Source organism: Chelmon rostratus, chromosome 18 (genome assembly GCF_017976325.1).
Source record: "Chelmon rostratus isolate fCheRos1 chromosome 18, fCheRos1.pri, whole genome shotgun sequence".
Lineage (NCBI taxonomy): Eukaryota > Metazoa > Chordata > Actinopteri > Chaetodontiformes > Chaetodontidae > Chelmon > Chelmon rostratus.
In genome coordinates, this window is record NC_055675.1 from 760,408 (window position 1) to 782,427 (window position 22,020).

Sequence of the window (22,020 nt, forward strand, 5' to 3'; positions counted from 1 at the left end):
ATTACCTAAAGGTCATGACCGTAGGTTAGGACTTTAGCAAACAGGTCAACTGCTTGATCTTTACCACGACAGTGTGGTATAATGCCTGCATCATGGAACCCTGATTCAATGTGAATGGGGATGTAAGTGGGGAAATTAGGAAGTGGGAGAGTGTTTTGATATTTTTCCGTGGGTTCCATATTGCTAAACAAGTTGCCAAAAAACAGCAAGACAAGTGCATGGCCTGTGTGCAGGACAGGGGTGAAGTACAAGACCTCAGGCGGATGGCCAGGGGGCAGTTGCAATTGATGGTCACATCCCACTCTAGTGTTGAATGTCAGAGACCCACCTGGGGACTGTGCTCTGCCCCCTCCTATTCACACTGTACACCCACAACTGCTACCCCCATCATGGAGAGAGCTGTTGATGACACCATCATCACAGGCCAGATACAATCAACTAAGAGTTCATATCAGGAGGAGATCAATAATATTGCAGATATGCTCACAGAGACAACATACTGCTGATTTTAGAAAAAAAGGACATGAAGAGACACACCCATGTTTACATCATGGAAACTGAAACATTGATTTATAAATCGGAAGATTTTGTCATCAGAATAGTCATGTGGTGGATGAAAAAACTTCAACAATTCATTAAAAATATTCTAAATGTAATGAATATCAAGGAATTTGAAGCAATAATGATATTACTTTTTTTATCAAACTGATATTCTGCAAGACAGCTTCCATAAGTAGCTTAAACACAAGTGGTAAGTGAGTCTGATGGAAGCTACTCACATTTGCACAATGCTTCACATTGTTCACAATACTTGACCAGAAATGGATGTCGCATATTAGTTTTGTGATACAAAGTATCAGTAAGTTCAGTGTCAGTGTCAGTGTATTTCTTCAGAGGATGGGCACTGTAGGACTACTCAATTTAATTAAATTAAAATGACAATAAATAAAAACTACTATGGACCCTACGGCCAGTGCAACAAGCAATATTTGGCTCAACCCACACAACATTATGTTGCTAGGCAACAGTGGATGTATTCACCTGTCTGGACTTGTGCACCACAAAGTACTCAATCAATCAATCCATTCTCGGTTCCACTTCTATATTTGACCATTTTCAATTAATCATATTACCAGTCCTCTAAGCCAGTCTGGCTCAACTCATCCCATTCTCCCCTAGCTTGCTATCACAATACGGCAGAAACATTCCTGCAACCTATAAAGTTGGCGTAATCCTTGCAATACATTAATACAATAAATGTTCATTAAGAATTATAATTAATAATTAATAATACCAGGGCACCAGCCTGAGATCAGGGCTCAATAGACAAACCATGGGCCGTTCACTTAAAATGCCAAAGTGTAAAATACCATTTTACATTTATCAGGTGAACAGTAAAAGGTTGACCCTCAGAACCAGCTGTTACCACAACACATATGCGCAAATATTCGCAGACATTGGCTCTTTCAATGAACAATAGTGTTTATTTAACTTCAGCAGTACCGATCTACAATCAATAATCCTTCAATCATCTATTGTCCAGCTACAACTACAACACAAGCAGCTATAACACGAGCAACAGCACCAAGAGGTACAAAAGCAGTAAGCAAGCGTGTGCATGTGGGAATGCGCATGTGTGTGTGCGAGTGTGTGTGTGTGTGTGAGAGAGAGAGAGAGAGAGAGAGAGAGAGAGAATGTGAGAGAGTGTGTGAGGGGCAGAGGGAGGAGAGCGAGAGAGAGAAGGTAAGATGGTGGACGTGACCACGTCTGTGGTTACATCACAGACTGTGAGACTTGACAAAAAGATATGACAAGCACAATGAGGATGTGTTTGCACGTCTTTGATAACGAGATGGCGGTGAGCAAAGCTGATATTATACTACCACAATGTGCACTCAGAATAGTCCCAAGCGTGAAGCTATGGAGAAGTACATTCAGGATTCTGGCTGTAGGTATTATAAAACCTTCTTCTTCTCCAGTGGGTGCTGGAGAAGAAGAAAGATGTACCTTTGAGACCATACATTGATTTTCATGGACCCAACAACATGAGAGTGAAAAACAAATATCCCTTGCCACTAATCAGCTCTACGTTTGTGCCTCTCCGTGGAGCCACAGTCATCACCAAACTGGACCTTCTGAACACCAATCATCTCGTCCACATCAGAGAGGGGGGGCGAGTGATAAACAGCATACAACACACCATTAGGCCACTTTGAGTAGCTGGTAATGCCATTTGGTCTCACTAACGCCCCTACTTAGTGAATGATTTCTTAAGGGATATGACTGAATGTTATGTGTGTGACTATGTGAATGACATCCTGGTCTTCTACAAGGACCCAGAGGTGCACCAGCAACACATGTGCCAAGCTCTCCAATGGATGTTACATGATGTTTGTAAAAGCAGAAAATTACTGAATATCATGCTTCACCTGTGTCCTTTTTTATCCCTCACTGGACCTCAGCACCAGTCCTAATTCCATTTCATTGTGGAGGCGGATGCTTCCGACACTGAGGTTGGTGCTGGGCTTTCTTAATGTTCCCCTCTGATCAAACGCTCCATGGATGTGCATTCTTTTCTTGCAAACTATCTTCCACAGAGCAAAACTACTACAACATAACATAAATTGTGTCACTGGCTGAAAGGTACTCCCCTATATCCAGACAACCAAATAGTCTGGTTAATGATTAATGTTAGCTGTAGTGAACACAGGTGATGATGTTCCCTTAACAGCAATGCTAATATAAGCAATGTTTTTTGGTTTATGTGCACAACTGCACAAAGTGGTCATTGTATGGTCACATATAGATGGTATAAAAATGTTACATGTAGTGACTGTTGTGCTTCTCAGACATGCAGAAATGCAACCTTTCAGTGGTTCACCAGGTGAACATGATAAGGAGCTAAAGCTGACAGCCAGGTAAACAGTTCCCATTCATTCTCCAAGTTACAAGAGATGGTAAAGGGACACTCTGATATGTAAGCACTGTGAGACTATAATAAAGACTCTGATATTGCGTTCTCACACAGGATTACACTGTTCAACCTGTTTTTGACCCATTCATGCCAGACTGCTGGCACTGGTTAATTCCTGGTTAAGAGTTGGGTCTGTAACTGTAGGTCTGTGCACATAACTGGTAAACTGTGGAATTATACAAGAGCTTACAGCAGAACAAGAAAAAGATACAGGCCCCATATCTAATTTAGGGCATGGGGGAAGAGGAATAAAATACTCCTACTGCAGTTCATCATCTTTGGACACACATACACACACTCATACAATTGGCATTGGCTCCTTGTGGCAACATGCTTGTACTGCACTAAAAACACTGCTTCCTGTCTGTAGCCTGTCCTGATATTTGCTTCTGCACATGCTGGATATTCATGGACAATGGATATTCATTTGTAGTATCTGAACAGCAGTATCTTAACACAAGCTGACTCACCTCCGCATGAATCTTGTACACTCCCTAGAAAGTACCTCTTTACTAGTTTTTTTCAGCCATATCACATGGTCTTTTATCAGTCATGTCATGGAGTTGGATCTGTTGACATGAGAGCTCAGTAGCTGTTATGATTTCATCCATGGCACTGACATCCACGGCACTCCCTCTCTGTTAGTTGTTGAATGGCATTCTAGGAAACATATTGAAGCTGAAAGGAAGCAAGAAGCAGGGAGGCCGATTCTTCAGAGCTAAGGCGAAGCAGTTTCATCACTAACTCTTTTTTTTTCTTTTAAAGGAATACTTTGCCTAAAATCTGTCTCAGATAGATTACTGCCTTTACTCAGCATGTTGTGTGACATCAAAGGCGTGTGGCCTGTCCTTGCTGCCAGCTGGATCTGTTTTGAACACGACATCACAATTCAAAGAGCTAGTTGAAGGGCCATTTTTAGACAGCACACTCACAAACACATATACTATCTATGCATTTTGGCGAAGTAACCCATAGTTCTACACCAGCTCTGTGGTGTGTGGTTATAAGCCACCCAGTGACATCCTTGGATGTCTGACAGCAGCAAACCAGCTGCAGTACAACAGCTGCCACCATTCATCTACACACTAAAATGAGTCTAGTCACCAGAGAATACATGCACAGTGTATATACCATAACATGTCCTCGGAAAAAAATTGTCTTACTCCTTTGACTTGCTTGATTTTTAACACATACGACAATGAAATGTGGGGCTTCCTGTTACTATGGAGTTATGTTCTGCACAAAGCTACATTTCTCATTACAACATAACTGGCAACACAGTCTAAAAGAAGATATATCCAAAACCAAAACCATTCACAACATCGACTTGGAAGGGATCAAGGATCATCAACTGGGAGTGAACAGCCAAAGAAACATACATACATGCTACTATGTAAAATTATACTGTACTGCAGGGGTGTACAGATTTTTCATGTCACGAGCCACATGGAGAAAAAAGTATATGGTCCTTGGCCATGAGCTTATTAATTTATGCTTAATACGTGAGTTGTAAGAACAAGAAATCAAGTGCTAGGCACTTGAATCTGCAGTACAATGAGATGGTTTCATCAGTATAAATCTCACACACCAGAATCTCCTAATGTGAACAGTGTTGCTGGGCCTTGGACTGAAGAATTGCTGTCAGGTCAAATGCAGGTCTTGCCAGTAGATCAGATAGAGGTGATTGCCACTCATCTTGGACCTCAATCTGTTCTTGTTCACTGTCATAAAGAGGCGATGTTTGCTCACATATGTATGTAGTGTCAAATAACCTGAGCATCCTTTAGGCATGGTGCCTCATTCAGGGAAATGTGGACTTTTCTAAACCCCTGTTGAACTCTGGCAGTGGGAACTGCTGGTAGTGACTTCAGAGAGTATCATCACATCTCCAACTGCACATCATCCTGTACTTATTCCACATCAACAGAGAAAGCATTTGAAATGTTGAAAGTGCTTGCTAAATTGTGAAATCAGTGATCAGTCACATATTTCCCTATTGTCCCATATGTTGGTGATGTAGGGAAATTGCAGATAATTTCCAGCAGTTGGGTGTGTGCTGCATTGCTGTCACTGATTTGCTTGTCAAAAAGTCAAACATTCCACAACAAATGATTTCATGTATTCATACATTTGTGACATCCATCTTTTCTTTTTAAGTTTTTGGACAACATGTTCAAGCGGCGAGTGAGATCTACTAAAAACAAGGCCTGCCAACCACTCAGGGTAGCTCAGTTCAACATGACTGTGATTTTATTTCTTTAAGAAAACGTTCAATTTCAGACCTCAGAGAATAGAACCACTCCAGAACTGTCCTATGACTAAGTCAGCACACATCTGAGTGGTAGATTATGTCTCTATATTTTGCATCAGGTTATGACAGGAAAGTGATTAAGTGAACAGTTCTCAAGACAGTGCTCTTCTCATCACCCAGCTGGGCCACTCTCATGCGAAGTACGCTATTCAGTGGGACAAATATAATGTTCATTTTAAAGTAATCTAAAGTGTGGGGCTACAAATGGCCTGTGCAAAATGTTATATTATCTTCCAATATCCAGCATTAATCCAGTAAATGTTCAAAACTGTATATCATGCAATCGGAGAGTTGGATATGAAACCAGGTCCAAGGACATCAGAGTTGCAGCGCGTGCTGTCTGACATGTTCTGACCTGCAGAACAATAAAAATGACACAATGTTGTTTTAATCTGCGTTGACAGTTAACCAAAAAGGACATAATGTGTTAGTGTGTGAGCTTTAGATGTGCTGTAGGCAGGTCGTAAGTGTATTTTGCAAGATATCAAACTATTCTTTTATGGAGGTGTCAAAGCCTGTTACCTTTGAGGCAAAGGTTTCTACATAACATTAGTGATAGAATGTTAATGCCTTAATGCACTGTTTCATCTTTTATCTCATTAATGTGTGTATCTTGCTGATCTTTAATTATTTGAAAAAAAAAATCTTCATTGTGGACTGTGGAAATACCAGGGACAATGATGGAAATATATCTCACACTTAATTGTTCTATTCTTGACAAAGTCTGAAATGTATTTTATAAATGTATTTGAATATTGTCAAAAAAAACAAACCCAACCACATACATCCACCACTCTCCCTTGTCAGCACAAATGAAGGAGAGTTTTTGTTCTAAAATAAATAAAGCAATTATTTGACAATACTAGTGCTGCTCTGTAAACCCCACTGTCGTCTTACTGAAATCATAATGAATAAGTCATTAATGAAAGTTTGATATGCCCCCTCGCTCCTCTCCTTCTCAAACTCTGAGCCACATGTGGTCTTCTAACTGCAGCTCTGTGTTGTGCAAACATGTGGTTTGATTTAGTACTGTGGAAAGATTAAATAGGGAAGAGAAGCAAAAAAGAGCTGTGTCTTTTCATATGCTGAAATTTAATTGCATCTCTCGGAAGGTTTTAACAGAGCTACAGTACACTTTAGGACTGAGCACCTCCTGAGCCCTATCACCCTGCTTTATCTGGATCATGACTTGGTTTATGTGCTGTTCAGAGGGCCTTGCCAGTATTAGCTGGACAGAGTTTCCCTCTGTTTTAAGCACATGATGCAATCCTCTAGAAATGTTACATTAGTTAAGTCAGAAAAACTGTGATCATAAAGTTAAAAGATTTTAATGAATGCCAATATGGTTATATTTGGCAGTAGAGGTGCAGCTCTGCAGGGTGCTCGATGTACAGTATGTATCCGAGCACACAGTAAAGGTTCAGCACAAAGGACATTATGTATATAACAGGTAATTGGGAAATGCACAGTACACAACTTGTAACAGCAACATGTGGCAGTTAGAGTGAGCAATGTCATGCTGCTGGCTGTGAACCTCATACTTCAGTGTTGTTTTAAGTTTGATGAAAATGCATTACTGGCACAAACCAACAGCACTTAAATGGTTAGAGGTTGGAGTTTTTTTCCAACTCTGAGAAGCATGTAATTCTTCAGCAGTGAGTGGCAGGTAACCAGCACAGCAGTCAGCAGTGGTGTATGGCAGCTGGCATGCGAGAAACACTGAGAAGTCAAATGTGGTTGGAGAAAGTTTAGATCAGCTGACCTCAGTGTCCTGCCAAAGCTAGCTTATTTTATTCATTTCAGTAAGAAATATACTATATACGATCTAGATCAGACTATTCATTATACATTTAGGCATATAAAGTAAAAGGGGGTTTTCTCCTTTCTCACCTGTAAGACTGACAATGGCTGTTATGCTTGATCATTCTTGATCAGAAATTCTGCGTAGTAGAAGACAATATATAGTGGAAAAGACCAGAATACTGCTGAGTTATACATTTTCTTTTAATAATTCATGTGATGTCAAAAAAGATGAAGCCACAGTTCTGTCAGTTTTTACTGCAGTCTTAATCAACAAAAGCTATAACAAGTAAGATTTATTGATGACCATTTTCCACAATGAAAGTGAGACTGAAACAAATAGAAGGCATTTTAAGTTAGATAAACTTTAAGCTAACGTTACTTTTTTATAGAAAACAGATTCATGAAGTAAATATGGATTTTGACAGCAACACAACAGCTGGAACAAACATAGAGGCCAGCGTGCCAACAGTCATGAAAAGGAAAGCAAATACTAACAAAACATTATCAAGGATGTGGAGGCAACATTACTTTCAGTCAACGTTTCGTGTGTTTAGGAATGAGTGCAGGACTGCTGCAAACCATCTAATTCTTCCTGTAGATGTTTTCTAAAGGAATACAGTATGTGTGTGTTAATGTTATGGGGTGCGCAAGCTAAACCCAGACAATGGCCAGGTCAAACATCCAGAGTTTAAGAACTAAGAATTACATCAAAGTTGTGTATTGACAGTTTCAAGATCAAACATCAGTAACCTGAATGATTAGAAGACATAAAATGGCAGTGTGCCTGAACTAATATTGACAAGAAACGGCAACAATTTTTTGTCGAAAGACTAAACCCAAATCATAAGGTGCCAAAATGAAAACACTTTCCTGACTGGTGGTCCACTCAAACCACAGAGATGACAAAAAAATGACCTGCAATGAAACCAATACATCAGTGATTAAGACAGAAAAATATTTATTGGTTAAAATAGCTTTTCACAGATACAATTAATGAGTTTTTGTTTTGCTATCATGCACTTAAACTGTACAACAGTGGATCCCCATGGATTAGCAATGTCTAAATTACTGCAAAGAATGACTGTTGCTCCTGTTCTGTCAATGGAAGACATCTCTCACAGAACCAGTCAATGAAATCAGTGGTCAGATGTCTGATATTATGCACTGTAGTGATTTCTGTGTTATACAATAAATTAGTAACATGTGTGAAAACTCTTACCACTTACTGTGTGCATCATATCTCTATCACCAAGATCTCAGTGCAAACGCTATTGAAACTGAAAGATCCATGATACATGTAAGTACCGACTAAATGATGCACAAATGGCAATTTAAAAAAATGACAAAAATAAGAAAAAAGCCCAAATTGAGATTTACCCTAGTGTTTGGTAGTTTGGTAGAGCTACAATGGCATACATTTTAATATAACTGACTAAATATTAGTCCAGATCTATAAGCAGTCTTCTAGAAACTCACATTTTTTGACATAGCTTGATTTACAGTACTAAACATCTATTTCTCAAGCAGCAACAAGTTACATCAAGTCTGAAAAACAATACCTACAGAACGAAAAAATAATTCACTCAAATATGTAAAACACAGATAATCATTCTACTGTATTTCTCTACCGCCCACAAAAGCTGAAAAAAAAGAACACACTTGTCGAATCAATGACAGTGATAAAGCCTTTCTTCAAGGAACCCCCATAAAAGCAGATCAGAGTTTGCTGTGTCACAGCAGCCTGAACCCTCAGCCCTGCCATTCTCACAGACACCCCGAAAAAAGACAAATAAAACCATAAAATGAAACATAACACCACATAAATTCAAAGTTTATCAGGAAACAACAGTCCACACTGACTGACAATGTTACTTAAGAAAAAAAATGTTTTTACTGTCAATAAATATGCAGTTTGTGGGAGTTCATGTTTACGTTGAGAGATAGTGTTTAGTAGTCAATTTTTTCTCTTTGTGGTAGGTGTCCTGCACATGTAAAGCAATAAATATTTACTATAACTCATATTAACCATTCTTCCAAAAACCCTTACTGTGAGTCACATGTAAAGGATGAAGCAAGTGGTTTATATGTTCCATGTAGCAGTTCTTTGTCTAGGCGAAGGCACTGGACAATAACTCCTCTCTTTGTTGTGGCCGAGAGACAAAAAAGGAAGTTTCCAAACTGGGATAAGATAGTTATGATGTAGGTGAAAGCAGTAAAAATGTATTAATAATGTTCAGTCACACATATATTTAGCTTTATTACACAAGCAAACTCTATGAGAAACTCAATTCAAGTGTGGCTATGAGTCCATTAAACTATCTTTCAATACAAACATGTCTGGAAAACACTCAAGGGCACTGTGGAATGTGTGTGTGTGTGTGTGTGTGTGTGTGTTGTTTGAGTGTGTGTCAGTGAGCTCACCTGTCTCAATGAAGAAAAAATCTGCTTTAATATGGCCTGGTTTTGATTCTCCTTTGTCATACTTTTGGCAATCATTCCTGTTGGCTGATGATGATGATGATGTCTTATTGTATGTGCTACATACAGTTTTATAACAGAGTGCACCGAGTCGCCACACAAGAGCTCACACAGGTTTATACAGTATTACAGCGAGATACTGTCTTCACCTGAAAAACAACAGCACTGATTGTTCAAACCACTAATATGACCTGTGTTTACGTGCTCCCAACAAGAGATCTGCTCCGCTCATACATGTAATGACTGTCTCTCAGGAGCTAAGGTGGAAGTAGTGTGCTGTCATTCTGCAGTAATACCTCTTAGGGACAAAGAAAGTGAGTGACTTCAACACACTTCCATCCTATCGCCTAAAATAAAGGAGCTCTTTCCCTAACTAACCTTAACTAAATAGCTCTAGTTACTTTAATGACAGGGCACTGTGTTATGGGTTGTTTGCATGCTTTTTATACCAAACCGTCCATGGTCGCAGTTATAATTATTGCCCACAGTCTAAATTATCTGGTTCACCCTCAACTCCCTCCTTAAATTACAAATTATATGATTGACATCATCAAGCTAAATTAAGGCGCATGTGAGGATGGAGATTGTTTATTGTCCAACTGGATTTTTGTAGTTTATTTGACAGGGACAATGCTAATTGATCAATAAAAAGGGCTATAAATGAACCAGAAAAATCTAATTCTCATCTAGTCAGATGTTACAAAGATGCAGTTAAGAAGGCAACCAACTGTAAAGCCGCCATCATACCTTCAGATTCCAGCTGTGACTGTGGCCAGTAAAATGCTGTCACCAATAGGAAGAGTAGAAGAAACTATGAAACAATAAAAAAACAAACAGAATTTTCCTTAAATTTAAGCTTTGCAAATTAAAACCAAATCAGTCACTTAAACCAGTGTCATCCTCTGTTGAACTGATCAGTGACTGGTTCTAAGGAGCGCCTCTGTTAGACTCTTGCATCATTCCTGTGGCCGTTCTGTTGTCTTAAAGCTGGGTTAGCTCCACTAAAAAGTTACGGTAAACGCCATTGAAAAAATATTTGCAACTTGTACCTTTGACAGTGTTACATAACAAGTTTTAATGTCTCTTTGATTGACTAAGAGTCTCTATGCTGAAGACAGTGATCAAAGTTAGCCCCACCTCTTACATGAACTTATGTGATTGAGTGTTTCCTGATTCTCTGGCTGCAGCCACACATCCCGTCAGTCAGGCTGAGGTGGGAGGAGGAAGCAGGGCTTACACGTCCAGGTCGTCTGGCCTGGCTCGGCTGCTCATCCGGCTGCTGGCCCGGCTGCAGGGCCTGGCGTCCATCAGTGCCAGTGGCTGCAGCTCGTGTCCTGCTGATGAGGACAGTTTCTTGTGCTCGTGGGTATCATCAGGGAAGTCAAAGGCTTGTGCGTGGGAGTTTGAAATAGTGCTTCCTCCACCGTTCTGGCCGAGCCGGTTCTGCTCTGTGGAGTAGTTGGCCCAGTTCTGTTCATTGGCCTGCTTATTATAATTACGGCACGAGCCAGTTCCCCGCTCCCCTGTTGCTAGCTTGTAGCCTGGGGGGGACATGGGTGAGAGCGGGGCGGTCGGGGAGGAGCAGCCATTATAGTAGGCATATTTGGCCGTGGACAGTTCTTTCGGGGTGGGGCCCAAGGTGCCTCCACCAGGGTAGAGTGTGGGCTGCTGTTTGCCCTTCACACGATCTTTGATCCTCTTAAAAAACACATAGAAAAGCTCAATAACGTTGAGCAGCAGGGACACCAGTGAGACCACCAGCATGAAGATGATGAACACGGTCTTCTCTGTGGGACGGGACAGGAAACAGTCCACCCTGTGTGGGCATGGGGACCTCTCACAGGTGTAGACTGCAGACAGGCTGAAGCCGTACATGTACCACTGAATAACCAGGAACCCCACCTCAAACATAGATTTGAAGAAAATGCTGACTATGTAAGTTCTGAGCAGGGCCCCCTTCATCTTCACTTTGCCATGCTCCTCAATCCCATACTTTAACTTTTTCATCTCAATCTTCTTCAGTGGAATGTCAACATCACCTCCATCATTTTGCACAGCTTTAAGCTCCTCCTCCTTCCTGTTGAATTTCTGTTCCTTCCTGTTCAGATAGAAGACATGAGCCAGGTAGAGGAGTGTGGGCGTTGACACAAAGATGATCTGGAGGACCCAGAAACGAACGTGGGAGATGGGGAAGGATTTGTCATAACAGACGTTCTCACAACCAGGCTGCTGGGTGTTACATTTGAAGGCAGACTGCTCGTCTCCCCAGGCTGATTCTACTGCAGTACCCAGGACCAGGATCCTGAATATGAAGAGGACCGACAGCCAGACCTTCCCCCCAGCAGTAGAGTAGGCCTGGACCTTGTCCAGCAGACGACCCAGAGCACTCCAGTCACCCATTCTCAGGGAGCGTTAGCTGGTGAAAAAAAGGGCAATGTTGAACTGGCAATAAAATACATACAGCATCAACTATTACAAATGATTTTAAAAGTTCAGGCTTACATGGACGTAGTGTAACATATGCAAGCTCCAAACAGTGGTTTTGTTTTCTAATGCCCTAAGCATTCTTGACATTCAGCATTTTGGTAGAATTATGTGATTTAACAGCATCATTATCGAACGATACAAAACTAGATGTTTCATGACGCAAAGCACAAGCTAATCCAATTACTGGAAGCAGGGCAGAAGGCACATTTTGGTTTATACAACACTGCCCTCAAAATCCAGGAAAGGATGTGAAAATGTGAAAGAAAATTTGACTCATGAAGTAAAGAAAATCTTAGCAAACTTCAGGCACACATCAAAAGTAAAACATGCTTTAAATGAAATTGTTGAAGCAAGTTTAAGAAACCCTGAATCCCATTCAATTCTTCACATCATCATCATCAAAATAATCAAATCATTGACCCAATTCCTTGTTATCCCATACAATAAATAATGATCGGGACAATGAGGATGTGGAGGAAAGATTATCAAATGGGGCTGGTGTAATTATATTTAAATACCTTGTGCAACACTAAACATCTTAAAATAACACAAACAGCTTAGTTGGGGAAAAACAGACTTCTCTTAGTCTCAAACACAGTCATCAACCTGGCCACAGCTCCTGGAAAAAGCCCATATTTCAGTCACATGAGAGGATTCTACCTACAGCACTTTCCTGCTGCACTTCTAAACCTCTTTCTCAGGGCTTCAAACTATGTTGAGTGATCACCTGCTGTCTATTGTCTTCTACAGTTTTCAATACAGTTACACAAAGTATAAACTAAAAGTTTATATATGTGAAAGAGTAGTATTAGTCTTTAACTCTCCTACTCTTATTGTGTGGTATTAAAAGAATCGGCTGGATCTTAATCTAAATTGTGAGCCTCAGTCCTGCAGTTCCTCAGCAGCTGCTGTTGTCTGTGGAGTACAGAGTGAGGAGGAGAGCATAAATGAGAGCTATAACACAGAAAGCTGAATATCTGCAGACTGAGCTTGTGTGCTGGACAAAAATGCAAAAAGGCTTCAGAAAACAGTAGAAAATCTTCTGAATGCTGTTGTCTTAGCCAAGCGGTTCAGAATGAGGTTGCTGGAAAAAAGCCACTATGCTGCTGATAAATGTGTGGAGCAGAACTGACGCTGCAGTTAAATCTTCTCAGTGAGGCCTGCGGTGAGCTTCTCTATTCAGAAGCCCTGCAGATACGCAGAACATTTCCTGGGGGAAATTTGCCCATTATAAAAGTATGGTAATAGCTGAGTTCTTGTGGACAGTTTTCTCCTGACCATCGTGACACAAGTCAGTCCGAAGCTTCGACACACTAGCTTTCCACGGTGTTGTGCTGAAAAGACCTCACAGTGATTAGAGTAGAGTCACAGTTAGAGGATGGAAAGCACTGACAAGCTAACACTGCAGCACTGGGCTCTCTGGACTCATCCCCTGGAAACTAGCGCCCCCCTTGGTCAAAATGAACCACGTCTACTGTAGAAGCAGTGTAAAAGAGGGAGCCTCAAAACTGCCGAACAATAGAGAATTACTGCTGAGATACGACGGCCAGGCGGTTACTATTGTGAATTAGTAAAACACACTGTACAATAAATCCTCGATGAATTAAACCAGTTATATTCAGGACAAATATCAAAGAAGAGGTGCTCGAAGGGGTACTAGGACTCTTTTGGGACTTTCTGGAGGTCTTTAAGTGATTACCAGTGGGTCATTGGCAACAATGGCATTGCACTGTGGGATTTCTACTATAATTTCATGATAAACCACAAACTGTAAAAACAAACTTAATCCAGCTTTCACTGACACCCTCACAGCTCAACCGTTCCATATTCAATTTACAGTCTTATCAAGATTCTGATGGAGGTTTGTAGACTCCAGAGAGGAGCTTTTTCTCCACTCTGACATGAAAATAACTAAGACGAGTTGTTAAAAGGTTAGAGCAGATCTAATTAGGTAGATAACGACATCTCACTACAGAGAGCGGGGAGAATCCTGACCAAGGAACTTAATTTGGATAAGTAGGAACCTCTAGTCTAGTCCACACGGTGCCAAACATGTGCTGTCACTTATAATATACCACATACACTGTATGTGTATGTGGTATATTATAAGTGACAGCACATGTTTGACCTGGAAAACACACAGAATGCAGGGTCATTCTGGAGACATCACCTGACGTGTTTCCAGCCTTCAGGAGTGTCCAAGAGTAAAAACGGGACTAACTAAGAACCTTTTTATGTTGTTATTAGACAGACAATATCCCGCCACTTTCTACATGACTGAGTTTGTCTGGTGAAAATGACAAAGACAGAGCAGAACAATAGACTCCTACACAATGACTCTTTCAGCAGGCCCCGAAAATCTTGCTGAAAAGTCTGTAGAGTGGTTTTTAATGAGAAGTCAGTTGAAAACTGTCCAAATGATTGAGCATTCCAGTTCTGAAGTTTCCTGTTGTCACGGGGTACAGCAGGATACTTCAGGAGCTGAAATGTGTGTGTGTGTGTGTGTGTGTGTGTGTGTGTGTGTGTGTGTGTGTGTGTGTGTGTGTGTTTAAAGAAAGTGATCACTGGGTTATGGAGAAGCAGAAATGTTTCAATATAAAACAGGACGTTCCTCCAGCTCAGAGGACGAGCAGTGGCCCTGAAGCCAGCACAACACAACAGGAAGTTTTGGATGGAAAAAGAACAAACTTAATGCGTTCAGGACTTCAGCGCGTTTCTTTTGATGAAAAAAAGCAAAAAATCCAATAAATGAAAAGTGTATCCTTTATCACATGTTGCTCCATGTAGCTGTGAGCCTCGAGTTTTCTGTCTGATTACTGAAGTACGAACAAAGCAGACGAGCTGAGAGGAAAACTCAAACTTTGTAAGTCTGGAGCGCACTCTTCCCACAGGGGGTACTGACCGGGGGGAGTCTTTTCACACAAAATCAGAGACAACGACTTGAACTTACCTGGAAAGTTACAGTGAGAAAGAAGAGGGCCGGAGGATCTTTCTCCGCCACTTGAACGAGTCACTCTCTGGCGAAGATGAAATCCAAGTTTGGGACCAGCAGGGAAACTGAGTCGGACTTGTCAAACCTCTCTTATAGCCGTCCCGTTAGAGGAGCTCCAGTCACCTGATCGCTACGTCAAGACCGAAGCCCAGGCTGCTGGGAGGGCAGATTACGAGAAAAGCCTCCTACTGAAACGGCCAAGGTGTTCCGTTTCTGCTTCATTTTTCATACAGAACAGATCATCTGTGATGAGACACCAAGTCCAAATCCGCGAACTAATAGAGGTCATCTGTGCCTTTCTTCAAACAGAAACTGCGCTAAACTTCACAGATGTGCAACCCTGATTCTGACAGTTGGGACACTGCGTAAAACTTAAATGAAGATAAAATTAAAGCATTTACAAACGAACTTTTTCTGACAACAGATTTCTGAAGTGTTCCAGAGTCCATGTATTAATCTCTTTATCCAATCATGTGTTCCAAGAGTGGTGAACCTCGCTCCATCCTCACTGTGAACCACTGAGCCTTTCAATCATGATACTCTCACCTGTCAGCAGTCAACCTGTTTACCTGTGGAATGATCCAGGCAGGTATTTTTCCCAGCCTTTTGTTGCTCCTGTATCAACTTGTTTAAAACGTGTTGCTGCATCAGATTCACAATAAGCAGATAATTATAAAAAGCAATGAAGCTGATGAGGTCAAGAATTGAATATATTGTGTACTGTTTTCAGTTGAGTATATGTCAAAAAGTGAGTATTTTTTGCATTTAGGTATTAATACTTAAGTACAATATCTGGATACTTTGTCCACCAGTGTAATGAACTGGCAGATATTTTTAATTACATATTGTTGATTAAGTCATTCCACTAGTTAATGAGACTTCTTTTTCTTGAAATAAGACAAAAGATTTGATGGCCAGGTTTTCAGCTGCAAAGGATGTCAAGACGTTTGTGTCACTCTTTTGATTTTAATCAGTGCCCAGCCTTGTTTATTCTTGTTTGTTTCATGGAAAGACCTGGAGCAAAACATTTATCACCAGTTTCAAAAAAAAGAAGTCTTAAGGGCTGCTTATATTAGATGGTTCCATGTTAAGACAGATGTTTCTTGCAGTGTTGAAGCATTACATATATTACAATACAATGTTTCTATTAACATTGCATCCACTATTTAATTTTAATGTGCTTTTAATGCTTCATTATGTCAGATCACACTATTCTGTCTTCCAGTGTTGCCTTGCCTTCTTATCTTTATAATGCTAAAAATATTGAAATGATATGATTATTATTATGAATTTAAATATACTTACCAAGCACCAACTGTAGACTCAAACTAAAACCTGTTGATACTGAACCGTTCTTGTGCATTTTGTAACTTTCTGTTAAACCGCTCGGCTCTGCCATATTGCACTTACCAGTGCACAACACCACCTAGTGGTGGGAATAGTGTAATGCAGGTGTATGTATGGAAACAAACCAGTATTTGCATGTTGGGCTACATGATATGAAACAGGCTGTATGTGTTTTAGGGTTTAACAGGGTCATTGGCTTAACAAGGGGAGTAAGAGCACAAGCCACTGGCCTCTCGCACACACAAATTGTGAGGAAGGCAAAGCCAATGAGTGACTTTGTTGTTGTATGAGGCAGCAGCAGATTTTAGCCTGCACCTCATTAACACTGTAAGCAGTGAGGGACAGAGGCTGTTTGTGCCTGATTAGTGAGTGCTGTTTTGTGAGTGACGTTCCCTGTGTGGGTTTACTAATACCATGTGAGCCAATTGCAGTTATGTTTGTTCAGATTTACCCACATAATAAGATTTCAGTTCATTTTCTCTTAATTATAAGTAAACTGGTAGAATGTGACAGTAGCATGCAATAATAAACTTAACACACCTTGATTCTGCCAATCACGATTGCTAAACTTATGGATGTTGTTACAGTGTAATTGTAAGTGTGTGAAGTGTAGTTTGATAATAGCAACGAGATCCCATTCTTTGAGCAATTTCGTTGCAAATATGGGGGGACAAAATCCACAGTCCTCGTTTTGTGTAAAAATGCATTCTACAGTTCAACTGAAACTGATGTGAGGCTTCAGCACTCCGACAAATAAAGAGGGTATCATCCAAAGTTACAATATTTTTAGTCTGAAACTCATTCTTTGTGCTTACACTTAGTGTTTACATTTCCAGATGTAACACAAAATGGCAATTTGGTACCAAAATGACTGTAACTTTGGTTTGTCTAAGTCAGACTGCCTAATATTGGTTTTGGTTACTTAACAACTTCAATTTACATTGAAACCACATTAGGAAAGGATTTTTTCATTAGGAAGACCAAAAACAGTTTCAGTGCACATACGAGGGCATGTGAATATTGCCTTAAGACAATCTTGCAACAATTGTGAGCCTATCCTTTAATGTGTAGCTGGCTCACACTCAATCATGCACTGGAGGCGCCATCTTGTGATCCTTCTTGGCAACTGCTTGGGAATTCACAAATACTGTGGACTAAGATAAGATAAGACTTAATTAATCTCACAATGGTGAAATTCACTGTTACAGAAGCTCTTTAGACTACACAAGTGAGGGGGGGGGGTAGTATGGAAGGTGCAAATAAGAATAATATAATTGTGCAAATTGTGTATGTAATTAACATGTAGCTGTATTCCTTAGTTTTCTTGTAGCTGTGCTGGTATTCAGCAGTGAAGTTAACAAGGCACATTGACTGGATGTAGTGAACTGCTTGTAATTGATGCTGTTATGACTTTGATTGCCTGGACTGAAGCTGAATTCTACTGCTGGTGTTTTTACTGACACACTAGTGTGAGCACCACACTATTTATCATACAGTCCTTCGCCTCCTCCACACACAGGGAGAAGAGTTTTTCCTGTAATGAAGACTAGGCTACTTTGAAACAGTATGATAATAAATCCATCCATCCATTATCTATACACCTCTTACTCCTCTGCAGGGTCATGGGGGGGCTGGAGCCTATCCCAGCAGTCTCTATATTTCCACCATGTTTCTGAACATAGTATTGCAATGTATATAATGTATACTTTTTATATGTAATGTTGAATGTAATTTCTTATTTTGTTCATTTTAAATGTGCCTTTATAAACTGTTTCTTGTGCTGCATCTCTCCCCTTACCACCTCTACCCCTAAATACCACAAATCTCTATCTACTCCACTTCTCACCATCCATTTTCATCTCACATCTCAGAAGTTACAGAATCACCTACTATGTTGTGGACCAAACTTACATAACTATCCACCAATCAATGGAGGCCCAGATCAATTATTTACTGCCTATTTAACTGATGAGGTACTCTGACTGAACACCTTGATCACAGCTTAAAATGGCTACTGCCATTCATTTACGTGAGAGTTCACATCAGACCTGCTGGTTTATAAATGACTTCCAACAGTTTGATGATTCTGTGTGGGTGATACTAATTAAGAAATGTACTTAAATTATGTGTACGATAAATGATTACTTCATTACGGTATAAACATTTATTGCAGCACAATGATTCATACCTTCAATAAAACAACAAAAAGAGCTGGTGTTATTGACCAATGAGAGTCCAGCATATTGAGGATTTTTGTTTGTTTGTTTAATTAATTCATGCAATTGAGGTTCTACAGAACACCACAGTAAATGCTATATGGTTATTTAGTATCCATGTTATTGTTCTGAATCAAAATCATTTCACACAATCCAGCCATGTACCATATTAAAAACTGTAATTATTCAAGAGTAACTTAAGCAAAATAATAACAAGGGGCAAACATCCTAAACTGACTGTATAATTCATGTATTAAGTGTCCTTTTCCTTACTGATGGAGCTTTGTTTGTCATCATTGCAGCGGCCTGTCAGACCCTGGACTGGCAGAGGCGACAGTGGGAAACCCCCATACTGGCTGTTCATGGCCCTCCAAGCTGGGTTTGATGGGCACTGCTGTGAACTGAGTGCATGCTGCTGAGCTAGAAGCTGTTTCCTGATGTCCGTCCTCCTGCTACACAGCAGGTAGATTATCTCAATGATGTTAAGGATCACTGAAATGCCCGAAACTGCAAGCATGAAGAAAATGAAGATCGTCTTCTCTGTCGGACGAGAAATGTAACACTGGGCACCGCTGAAACGGGCACAGGGTGGAGACATAGTACAGTGGAAATAGGAGACCATGAACACAGAGCCAAAGATGTAGTATTGGCCCACACAGAATCCCACCTCCAGGAAGATCTTGAAGACCAGCTGGGTAATGTAAGTGCAGAGCAGGGTGCCTTTTATCTTCACCTTCCCTCTGTCATCTATATACTTGGGCTTCTTCAGTACAGTTCCATTAGTGCCGCCCTGTAGTTGCTCCTTCATCCTCTTCTCTTTGTGGATAATGTGGACGGCATGACCCAGGTAGACCAGGGTGGGTGTGGACACAAAGGTGATCTGCAGGACCCAGTAATGAATGTAGGATATTGGGAACAACCAGTTATAGCAGGCATGTTCACATCCTGGTTCCAGGGTGTCACAGAAGAACTCTGACACTTCATCTCCCCAGACTTTGTCCGCAGCAGCACCCAGGACAAAGATCCTGAACAGGAAGAGGACACTCATCCAGATCTTCCCCACGACAGTGGAGTGAGACTGGACCTTGTCTAGCAGTGAGGACAGGTAAGACCAGTCACCCATGGCTGGAAACTAATGTCTGAAGCAGAGGAGAAACACGCAGAGATCAAACTTACTTTTTATTTGTAGGTTGAAAATTGTAAATGAAGCTTCTCTTATTAATCAAAGTGTCTGCAAGTCCTACAAAGAAAAAACCTTGTTAAAGCCAGAGAAAATGAAAAAAAAAATAGTCTGCATAAAACAAATAGAATTGAAAATGATAACAACTATAGTCTGTAGAAGTCTAGTTCTGTGTGTAAGGCCAGAAAACAATGCAAGAGGTGTTAGAATTTCTAACATTCATAAATCTGAACTTAAACCTTTTTTACTTAATTACTTAAATTTCCTTATTTACCTGCATTGAGTCTTACGACGACAAATTCTCTAAACTATGTTTCCATAGTTATGCAGATGACACACAGTTGTACATCTCTGCTAAACCAAAATATGCTGCAGCCATAGACTCAATTACTGACTGCCAATAAAGAAATGGATGAGCAATAATTTCATGAGGTTAAATGAGGACAAAATTGAAATCCTACTAGTTGGCCCTAAAACAAAGAGAAAAATGTTATTCAATAATCTGGGGAAATTACCCAAATAAAATCTGAGATCATTTTGGTGTTATTGTAGATTCAGATCTAAACTCTTTTTTCGTAGAAACATAGCTAAAGTACGACCATTTAGTAATCAAAAAGAAAACGACAACTCATCATGGCTTCAATCCTGTTAATTAAATCCTAATTCATTTGTCTGAATTAATCTAGTACCACACAGACAACCACATAAATGATGTCTCAAAGCTGTGGCTCTATAAATACTGTATAACTAATAGACAAACCGAACTCTTGACATGGAAACAAGTTACTAAAATATGTTGTGGTGGTAACTTGGTAACTTGGAATTATGATGATTTGTATGAAAGAAGCACTGTTATACCTGCTGTGACACAGTAACATGTTAATGAATGAACGTTTTAATTCAAGAATAATTGAAGAGAACATACTGACCTCTCAGGCTTCACACATTAGGAATTCTTTGCCAGGAGGAGTCGCAGCGCAGACAACAAAAGACGTGATACACCGATGATACTTATATACTGTTGAGGCCTATGGGTTTGGTCTCACTGACTCAGCCATGTACAAACCAGTCTGCCGCTCACAGCTTCTTGTTTCACTCAAACTCGTGATGATTTTGATGAGTCTGATAAAAAGGTTTCATCACCCTCAGTTAAAGGAAGTAAAGGAAGACTTCAGAACCCATTTTTTCACATTTTCAGCCTGTAAATCATATTTTGTCAGCCATGCCACACCCAGATTATATGCATGCAGTCATTCAGACATGCCCTGGTTATGTGAAATATTGTGCAGAAATGTGTGTTAGTCTAAAAGGAGAGATATGAAATTGTAACATGTCCAGTATTATGTTTTTTAGAAGGACAAATGGGCCGCATGAAACCACAGAACACTATGTTATGTTGAGAAATATTGTATAAAACAATGTTAGTTATGAGGAGAGGGTCTCCTGATGTTAAAAAGCTCCTTCATTCTGTCAAATGTTTTGCAATCACTGCCTGGAGATGAGAGGTTACTTCATAACTGAATATAATAAATAATACAAAAGATGTTAATTCTACTCAAAATGTAGAAATGCATATCAAATACTCACCGCAAACCAGTACACTCTAATGCACTCTTCTTTTTTGGGCCAGGTGTCTCTTGAATTATGTTGCCTCCAAGATGACCCGGTAAATTATGAATTAAAGAAATGTCTACATAAGGAATGGGCCCACTTTCTTCTGTGTGTACAGTTTTTCTATGCTGGGATGCTACATGGCCCCAGGTCTGCTTTGAGGTTATTTGATTAAACATTCATTTAATCTTAGAACTACACTATATACTATATACTCCTAGGGAAAAGGACCCTCTTCAGGCCCCTTTCCGAGACAGGGCATCCAGATTGGGTAATAACGCAAGATCTACTTTAAGGGCCCTTTAATGTCAGTTGACAGTATGTTTTTAGTGCTACATGTATAGTACAGCATGCCAGTATGCCCAGTATGCCCAGTATTCTGGGCCCCCATCCAAACAGATGGGGGCCCAGAAAGTCTGGGGATTTCAGGGCCCCTGGATTTCTGGCCCTTAATGGGACAGATAAATCCAGCCACAGCTGCAATCTTTCAGAGCATCTTAAGCTTCAGCACGTAGCTAATGGGTACCTTTTTTATAGGAGTGAGGTTTAGTCATCCATTTTTTAACATCTGGTCAAGTGTCAGCAGTGAATAACTCAGCTTTTGTGTCTCAACATCAGTCC

At 40.3% G+C, this 22,020-nt stretch overlaps 2 protein-coding genes across 2 annotated transcripts; both read right to left on the minus strand.

The window, feature by feature from the left end:
* Positions 1-7,268: 7,268 nt before the first annotated feature.
* On the minus strand, positions 7,269-15,100 carry gja1b (gap junction protein alpha 1b). The gene is made up of 2 exons (XM_041958250.1): positions 15,004-15,100; positions 7,269-11,982 (listed from the first exon to the last, which is right to left on the minus strand). Exon 2 carries the CDS (start codon positions 11,964-11,966, stop codon positions 10,800-10,802), a length of 1,167 nt encoding a protein of 388 aa, XP_041814184.1. The 5' UTR covers positions 11,967-11,982; positions 15,004-15,100; the 3' UTR covers positions 7,269-10,799.
* A 3,487-nt stretch (positions 15,101-18,587) lies between these two features.
* Positions 18,588-20,847, minus strand: LOC121621772 (gap junction Cx32.2 protein-like). Its single transcript, XM_041958390.1, has 2 exons — positions 20,718-20,847; positions 18,588-19,747 (listed from the first exon to the last, which is right to left on the minus strand). The coding sequence occupies exon 2, from the start codon at positions 19,729-19,731 to the stop codon at positions 18,862-18,864; it is 870 nt and encodes a 289-aa protein (XP_041814324.1). The 5' UTR covers positions 19,732-19,747; positions 20,718-20,847; the 3' UTR covers positions 18,588-18,861.
* Between the last annotated feature and the right edge of the window lie 1,173 nt (positions 20,848-22,020).

Coding starts and splice junctions, on each gene's coding strand:
- gja1b (XM_041958250.1), bottom strand. CDS start 11,966: ATGGGTGACTGGAGTGCTCTGGGTCGTCTGCTGGACAAGGTCCAGGCC.
- LOC121621772 (XM_041958390.1), bottom strand. CDS start 19,731: ATGGGTGACTGGTCTTACCTGTCCTCACTGCTAGACAAGGTCCAGTCT.